The 8,907-nt window shown below is 43.9% G+C and overlaps 1 protein-coding gene across 2 annotated transcripts; it reads left to right on the forward strand.

Moving 5' to 3' along the window:
• Window positions 1-6,828: 6,828 nt before the first annotated feature.
• Window positions 6,829-8,907, forward strand: LOC120041898 (lipopolysaccharide-induced tumor necrosis factor-alpha factor homolog). 2 transcript variants are annotated; one of them, XM_038986760.1, is made up of 4 exons: window positions 6,829-6,952; window positions 7,765-7,866; window positions 8,431-8,581; window positions 8,802-8,907. In XM_038986760.1, exons 1-4 carry the CDS (start codon window positions 6,829-6,831, stop codon window positions 8,905-8,907), a joined length of 483 nt encoding a protein of 160 aa, XP_038842688.1. The 2 variants fall into 2 exon arrangements, 1 of the variants encoding a protein (XP_038842688.1); XR_005475981.1 differs by lacking the exons at window positions 8,431-8,581; window positions 8,802-8,907 and having other exon boundaries at window positions 6,841-6,997; window positions 7,765-7,803.

The raw sequence follows: 8,907 nt of genomic DNA on the forward strand, positions 1-8,907 counted from the left end.
CAGCTGTTCCATGTGCCGCTGCAGCTCTGACTTCCAAAAGTGGATATTCTGCAGTCTCTCGCCCAGGTGCCGCGTCCCCTCAGCTTGGGTGTGCAGAGCCCCAGCCTCGGTCTCCGTATCCAGTGTTTTGGACTCATGGTGAATCCTCTCTGCGTTGTTTCGGTCTGTAACCACCTGGTGAAGGGTAGAGAAAGGCTTGAAGTGCCTTTCCTCCGGGATGCCATTCCTCTGAACGGTACCCCGCGGTAGCCAAGCCGGAGGAGGGATACAAGTGTATGTGAGCGGGAGGCCACTCTAAAAGTGTGCAATGCCAAAGATGTCTTGAGGGAGCATGCAATTGGCACACTGACTGCAGGAATGTTCACCAGAGCTGTTGCCAGAGAATGTAATGTTCATTTCTCTACCATAAGCCACCTCCAACGTTGTTTTAGAGAATATGGCAGAATGTTGAATAACCACGCCAGTCCAGGACCTCCACATCCGGGTTCTTCACCTGCGGGATCGTCTGAGACCAGCCACCCAGACAGCTGATGAAACTGAGGACTATTTCTGTCTGTAATAAAGCCCTTTTGTGGGGAAACAAATCATTCTGATTGGTTGGGCCTGGCTCCCAAGTGGGTGGGCCTATGCTCTTCCAGGACCACGTATGGCTGCGCCCCTGGCCAGTCATATGAAATCCATAGATTAGAGCCTAATGAATTTATTTAAATTGACTGATTTACTGTAACTCAGTAAAACTGTTGAAATTGTTGCATGTTACGTTTATATTTTTGTTCAGTATACATTCTCAGGTAACAACAAATGGTGGATGGATGAACACACACACTTTTCTAAAATGTATTCACATGAAAATTGGCCTGTGTTAGGTGTTCTAATTACCCTTTTTCCAAACACCAATGGACCAATGTTAGTTAAGTTATATCTAGTCTGCATTATGTTCTAATATAACTGAAGATGACTCATCTCACCAACAAGCATATTTTCCATCCACAGCAATGTTGTTAATCGAGAACAATAACACATTAACGTTTAACACTGTGACTCACCACAGCCACTATTTCTGTGTTAAGCTCCCCCTTCTTTCCCTCATCTCTCTCTCTCTCTCACACACACAGACACACACACACACACACCATATTCACACCCCTCCACTACTTAATTTGAACCCTTTAGTGAGTCTGAGGTCTCTGGTCTATTGATGGGAATCACTGTCTTCAGGGCTGCGTCCCAAATGACACCCTGTTCCCCAGATACGGTAGTGCACTTATTTTGACCAGGGCTCAATGTCATTTGGGAAATGCCCTCTGGTGGAATATGTTTTTACCTCATCTGGCTCACACCTCCCCACTGTGTATGCGCTCGTTCTCGCTCTCTTTCCTACCTGGTTCACTTTCTCACGGTCTCGAGGGAGTAGCTCTGATCTTTAGCTCCACACAGTCCACAGTACCTCGTCTCCTCCAGGACTCCAGTCCACAGTACCTCGTCTCCTCCAGGACTCCAGTCCACAGTACCTCGTCTCCTCCAGGGCTCCTGTTCACAGTACCTCGTCTCCTCCAGGGCTCCAGTTCACAGTACCTCGTTTCCTCCAGGACTCCAAAAAGGTAAGGGGCAGTGTTGGGGGGTTTCAGAGTGGTTCTTTGCAGAATATAATAAAATATGAAAGAGTTGTGTGTAGGACTAGGAATATCTGTGTTTGTTTTGTGTGTGTTGCTATGTGAGAAGGAAAAGACTTGTTAGAAGAGGGGTGTTTTTTAAATTGGTTTAAAGAAAACAGCACCAGTCACCCTACCTTCTTCTAACTCTGTCTTGGTGCCTAATGTTTGACAGCGCTGTTAGATGTGTACACAGCCAGCGCTGTTAGATGTGTACACACAGACAGAGGGGAAAACAGTACTTCACACATCAGATATGGTTCCTGCCCATGGTAAATGGGTATAGTAAAGGTCAGGTTTGGGGTCAATTCGAATTGAGGTCAGTCAGTTCAGGAGATAATCTGAAACAATCTATATTCAATGACTTCTCAATAAATGGAAGAGAAGCTATTTATTTAAAAAGTTGTAACATTTTGTATTTAAAATTCAAAACACTTCCGGAATTGGGTGTCTTTAATTCTAATTAACCCACTGTTGACCAGGGCCCATAGGGTAGTGTACTACTGTTGACCAGGGCCCATACGGTAGAATACTACTGTTGACCAGGGCCCATACGGTAGAATACTACTGTTGACCAGGGCCCATAGGGTAGCGTACTACTGTTGACCAGGGCCCATACGGTAGTGTACTACGGTACTGCGGTGTGCTTTAGGACCATGCGGACGCCTCCGAGCGGTCAGGTAGGTTGTTTGGAGTGTTTATCCGAGTGGATAAAAATAATACAATTATGTCCCCCCACTTATAAAACCAAAGTTGCTCCCCTGGTTTTAACAGTGATCAAGTAGACTACTATTTGGTCATAATGTAGACCTACCAGTTTGGTCTACCATCAAAAACAATGGAGAAAATGCATCCCATAACATTTTAACATGGAAATAGCTGTTCTCTCATTCAGACAACAGTAGCAGCCAATGTGTGGTGTTCAATATAGGCGTACATTCTATGAGACGTTTGAAAAAAACATTCAGGGCTTAACATTAACCTGTTTATCCACTTGTCCTTCAGACAAGGAGGTGACTGAAAATGTTGTTGAGTCATTTGATGCAAGAAACCATTTTATTCCCATACCATTATTACAGAAAATCTGACAAATACAACAAAATACAACACTGCCCCTTTAAGACAAAAACGCTCTTTAACTGACTCAGGCCATTTGAAATGGGCACCTTTCATCCAAGCTACTCCTGCAGCCATAAGAAGTTAACTGACTCCCTTTTCAAAGATGTCTAGAAATGCACACGTGTTGTGCTCTTGTAGGAAGCAACCACTCCCCCATTGCTGACTCAAACGTATCTATAACTGGGCTAATAACTCACTAACTAGCAGAGGATATGAACAGATGTGGCTACATGCAGCTCTCGCTTTGATCTCAGAACAAGCTCATCTACTCACGACCGCTGATTCTGTAAAGACAGTAAGTTCAAACAGTGTTGCCAAATCCTCAGTAAGGAAAGTAGCTATTGGCTGTCCTAAAAGTCGCTAAATGACGCCATCACCTAATTTGCATAATTGGCCTTGTGCATGTAATTGTGATGGACGCCGTAGGAGAGAGGAATAATGTCGTGGGAGGGACAAAAAGTGAGTAAAAAACACCCTAAATATGTTTAGAACTACAAATGAACTTTCTTCTGTCGATTCTTGTTTTTTTTAATGTCACAATTTCAACCCTCCTCCTTTATCCGGGCTTGGGACCAGCAAAAGTGACCCAAAAGAGACACTCTGGCGGAGTTATTTAAAAATATATATATATATATATTTTTGTTTTTTTATTTTATTTTTGTGCAGTGATTTATTTTAGACAAAGAACATTTTACATGTACATCCTGCCCTGAATGTAAGCCAGGACGGGATCAGCCAGCGGCGGCTTCCCGCATGCGTGATTCATTTGCAGTCTGGACGTGGAGGGGTGAACATCTCCTGCTCTGACTGCAGCTGGAAGGGACTGCTGCGCTTTGGGACTAGAGCTCTGTCAGAGTGACCATCAGTCACCTCCCTGACCATGGTCCTTCTCCCCCGATTGCTCAGTTTGGCCGGGTGGCCAGCTCTAGGTAGAGTCTTGGTGGTTCCAATCTTCTTTCATTTAAGAATGATGGAGGCCACTGTGTTCTTGGTGACCTTCAATGCTGCACATTCTTTTGGTACCCTTCCCCAGATCTGTGCCTCGACACAATCCTGTCTCGGAGCTCTACGGACAATTCCTTCGACCTCATGGCTTGGTTTTTGCTCTGACATGCACTGTCAACTGTGAAACCTTATTTAGACAGGTGTGTGCCTTTCCAAATCATGTCCAATCAATTGAATTTACCACAGGTGGACTCCAATCAAGTTGTAGAAACATCTCAAGGATGATCAATGGAAACAGGATGCACCTGAGCTCAATTTAGAGTACATTTCATAGCAAAGGCTCTGAATACTTATGTAAATGAGGTATTTCTGTTTTTTTGTTTTTTAACATTTGCAAACATTTTTACGAACCTGTTTTTGCTTTGTCATTATGGGGTATTGTGATGTCATTATGTTGTATTGTGTGTAGATTTTGGAGGATTTAAATTTATTTAATCCATTTTAAAATAAGGCTGTAACTTAAATAAATGTAGAAAAAGTCAAGGGGTCTGAATACTTTCTGAATGCACTGTATGTATAGCGCAGTAGTATAATCTATGCATTTCCTTATAATACTTTGTTTTTAACGACTGACCTGGTTACTGTAAGTAAAGGTTATTGATGAGCCTGAGGTTAGACTGAATCATGAAGTTAGAATTTGTATTTATTTATTGAACCTTAATTGAACCAGGAAGTCCCATTGGGATCAGAAGACCTGTTTCCTAATGGAGACCACATAGTTCAATTATGTTTAGATCATGTGATGTATTACAGCTGATTCCAGATGACATACTGTACTGTGTATTATAGCTGATTCCAGATGACATACTGCACTGTGTATTATAGCTGATTCCAGATGACATACTGCACTGTGTATTATAGCTGATTCCAGATGACATACTGCACTGTGTATTATAGCTGATTCCACATGACATACTGCACTGTGTATTATAGCTGATTCCAGATGACATACTGCACTGTGTATTATAGCTGATTCCACATGACATACTGTACTGTGTATTATAGCTGATTACAGATGACATACTGCACTGTGTATTATAGCTGATTACAGATTACATACTGTACTGTGTATTATAGCTGATTACAGATGACATACTATACTATGTATTATAGCTGATTCCAGATGACATACTATACTATGTATTACAGCTGATTCCACATGACATACTGTACTGTGTATTATAGCTGATTCCACATGACATACTGCACTGTGTAATATAGCTGATTCCACATGACATACTGCACTGTGTATTATAGCTGATTCCACATGACATACTGCACTGTGTATTATAGCTGATTCCACATGACATACTGCACTGTGTATTATAGCTGATTCCAGATGACATACTGCACTGTGTATTATAGCTGATTCCAGATGACATACTGCACTGTGTATTATAGCTGATTCCAGATGACATACTGTACTGTGTATTATAGCTGATTCCAGATGACATGCTGTACTGTGTATTATAGCTGATTCCACATGACATACTGTACTGTGTATTATAGCTGATTCCACATGACATACTGTACTGTGTATTATAGCTGATTCCACATGACATACTGCACTGTGTATTATAGCTGATTCCAGATGACATACTGTACTGTGTATTATAGCTGATTCCAGATGACATACTGCACTGTGTAATACAGCTGATTCCACATGACATACTGCACTGTGTATTACAGCTGATTCCACATGACATACTGTACTGTGTATTATAGCTGATTCCACATGACATACTGTACTGTGTATTATAGCTGATTCCAGATGACATACTGCACTGTGTATTATAGCTGATTCCACATGACATACTGCACTGTGTATTACAGCTGATTCCACATGACATACTGCACTGTGTATTATAGCTGATTACAGATGACATACTGCACTGTGTATTATAGCTGATTCCACATTACATACTGTACTGTGTATATAGCTGATTCCAGATGACATACTGCACTGTGTTTGCCTATGACTGACTAGTGTCTAAAAACTATCTGAGGGGTCCATAATATGGCTTGGAACCTTTTACTGCAGTGAGTGATTTTTGGTAGTCTTTAACAAATCTACTTTGAAACCAAAGTATACACCTCACACACATGGTTATGGTCTTAAAAAAAGAAGACACCTGTACCATGTCAGGTATAGAGTTGAAATGTATTCAGTTTTGAGTTTGCATCCCAATATTACACTTTATATACATCACAGAAGACTGAAATATAACAAAACAGTTTGACATAGAAACACTGGATTTTCGTCATGAATAACATTCCACCCATGAGGTCACAGAGGGCACTTCTGAACATTGACTGCAGGAAAGGGCCATGAGGTCACAGAGGGCACTTCTGGACATTGACTGCAGGAAAGGGCCATGAGGTCACAGAGGGCGCTTCTGGACATTGACTGCAGGAAAGGGCCATGAGGTCACAGAGGGCACTTCTGGACATTGACTGCAGGAAAGGGCCATGAGGTCACAGAGGGCGCTTCTGGACATTGACTGCAGGAAAGGGCCATGAGGTCACAGAGGGCACTTCTGGACATTGACTGCAGGAAAGGGCTGCCTCTGTATTTTGTATTGTCAATTGATGTGTCATTGTGGATTGACACTTAAACGTTTTCTAACTGACTCTAACTGTTGATCATTCACCAGTAACATAGACCAGGGTTAGAGTTATTCTGATAGATTTAGTGGGTGTGTGGCATTCATTAGTGGTGGTGTTGTTTTTGGCTTGTACTACTCAGAGTCTACAGGCCAAGTCTTTGTCCCATGAAATGTCACCAAACCTGCCCGGTTGAATACATGGGTGTGTGTCATTGTTATAAGCAACAGCTTGAACAAGAAGTGTGTGTGTGTGTGTGTGTGTGTGTGTGTGTGTGTGTGTGTGTGTGTGTGTGTGTGTGTGTGTGTGTGTGTGTGTGTGTGTGTGTGTGTGTGTGTGAAGACAGGGGGGAGAGAAGGTGGGGGCAGAGACATATGTTTTCTCAATGTGATATTTTCATAAGGTGCTCACTGTCTTCCTCTCTCTCTCTCTCTTCACCCCAGACAGTATGGAGAAGAGCCAGTATGGACCCCCGCAGGACGTGTCTGCTCCCCCCTACCCCGGCCTCCCAGCGGGCTACCAGGGAAGTGGAGGGGGAACAGCCTACCCCCCTCAGCCTGGCTACCAGGGAAGTGGCGGGGGAACAGCCTACCCCCCTCAGCCTGGCTTCCAGGGAGGTAAGAGATCAGATCTACACTGATACTCTTAGGGACAGTTTAAGCTTACACTCCTAGAAAATAAGGTGATGTCTAGAACTTGAAAGGGTCCTACGACTGTCCCCATAGGAGAACCCTTTGAAGAGCTTTTCAGACCAGGACTAGGTTTCATCTGTGTTCAAGAAACCAGACCTTATTCTTTATGTATTATGTATATTAAAAATGTTCCTGGACAGCAACTCCCTTCAAAGTGTTTTCATTAAGCGTTTTGGAAGTGTCTGTTATGATAGCCATAGATGTCATGAACATCATTGTTAAGGGCTGGCCAACCACTCTGTATCCCTGGGTTTGTGTTCGCATAATGCCAGCCAACCACTCTGTATCCCTGGGATTGTGGTCCCATAATGCTGGCCAACCACTCTGTATCCCTGGGTTTGTGTTCCTGTAATGCTGGCCAACCACTCTGTATCCCTGGGTTTGTGTTCCCATAATGCTGACCAACCACTCTGTATCTCTGGGTTTGTGGTCCCATAATGCTGGCCAACCACTCTGTATCCCTGGGTTTGTGTTCCTATAATGCTGGCCAACCACTCTGTATCCCTGGGTTTGTGTTCCCATAATGCTGACCAACCACTCTGTATCTCTGGGTTTGTGTTCCCATAACGCTGGCCAACCACTCTGTATCCCTGGGTTTGTGTTCCCATAATGCTGGCCAACCACTCTGTATCCCTGGGTTTGTGATAAATGACACAGTGTATTGATGTATTTATTTATCCCTTATTTATCAGGTCCCCAACCCGGCATGTACCCACCACCTCCCCAACCCGGCATGTACCCACCACCTCCCCAATACGGCACGGGCATGGCACAACCTACAAACGCCCCCAGTGGTGAGTCACACACACACTGAAGAAAACTCCTAACTGTGTGACCAAAACTACCTCAATCGGGTACCCCTACTCCTACCCCGTGAAAAGAGAACCAAGTTGTACACACACAAGGTATTGGCTGGACGTCCTGGCCATAGCAACACCCATCCTTAGCAACCCTTCTAATCCTCTACCCTCTGTGGGGGGGTGAAATATAGAACAAAGAACACAATTTTGGGGGGGCCTAATTGGTTGTATCCAGTTCTGTTCTGTTATATTGTGTATTGTCCGGTTCTGTCCAGTTCTATCCAGACTATCCAATTCTATCTGGTTCTGACCAGTATTTCCCTCTCCCTACAGTAACCTGGGTGGTGGTGATTCTTTCTAGTCTTGTCCAGTTCTATCCAATTCTATGAAGTTCTATCCAGTTTTATCTGGTTTTAACCAGTATTCTCTTCCTTCTGCAGTAACCCAGGTGGTGGTTCTGTCCTGTTCTAACCAGTATTCTCTTCCCTCTGCAGTAACCCAGGTGGTGGTTCTGTCCTGTTCTATCTGGTTCTAACCAGTATTCTCCTCCCTCTGCAGTAACCCAGGTGGTGGTGATGCAGCAGCTGCTGCCTAGAGACGTACCCGGCCAGATGACGTGTCCCCACTGTCAGGTCCCGGTTCTGACAGAGACCACACACACCCCTGGACTGCGCACCTGGGTCCTCTGTGGAGTCCTCGGCATCTTTATGTAAGTTGGTACACGTGGCAAACATTATTTTTTTTCTCTCTCTCATAAACAGCAAAGATGTCATCCAGACGTGGCAGGGGGTATTGGTCCACATGCAACATTGAATTCACAGTAGAGATGGATACACACACTGAATCCCTTCTCTCTCTCTCTCTACCCCACCTCTCTGTCTCTGTCTTTATCTCTCTCTCTCTGTCTCTTTGTCGCTCTCCTTCTCTAGGTGCTGGCCATGCTGTTTGATTCCGTTCTGTGTTGACTCCTGTAAGGACGTAGAACACCACTGCCCCAACTGCAAGAGAGTGATCCACATCCACAAACACATGTGA

The sequence above is a fragment of the Salvelinus namaycush genome, unplaced genomic scaffold, assembly GCF_016432855.1.
Source record: "Salvelinus namaycush isolate Seneca unplaced genomic scaffold, SaNama_1.0 Scaffold575, whole genome shotgun sequence".
Classification (NCBI taxonomy): domain Eukaryota; kingdom Metazoa; phylum Chordata; class Actinopteri; order Salmoniformes; family Salmonidae; genus Salvelinus; species Salvelinus namaycush.

Coding starts and splice junctions, on each gene's coding strand:
- LOC120041898 (XM_038986760.1), top strand. CDS start 6,829: ATGGAGAAGAGCCAGTATGGACCCCCGCAGGACGTGTCTGCTCCCCCC. Junction 6,953..7,764: donor TCAGCCTGGCTACCAGGGAA/GTGGCGGGGGAA, acceptor CTTATTTATCAG/GTCCCCAACCCGGCATGTAC. Junction 7,867..8,430: donor ACCTACAAACGCCCCCAGTG/GTGAGTCACACA, acceptor CTCCCTCTGCAG/TAACCCAGGTGGTGGTGATG.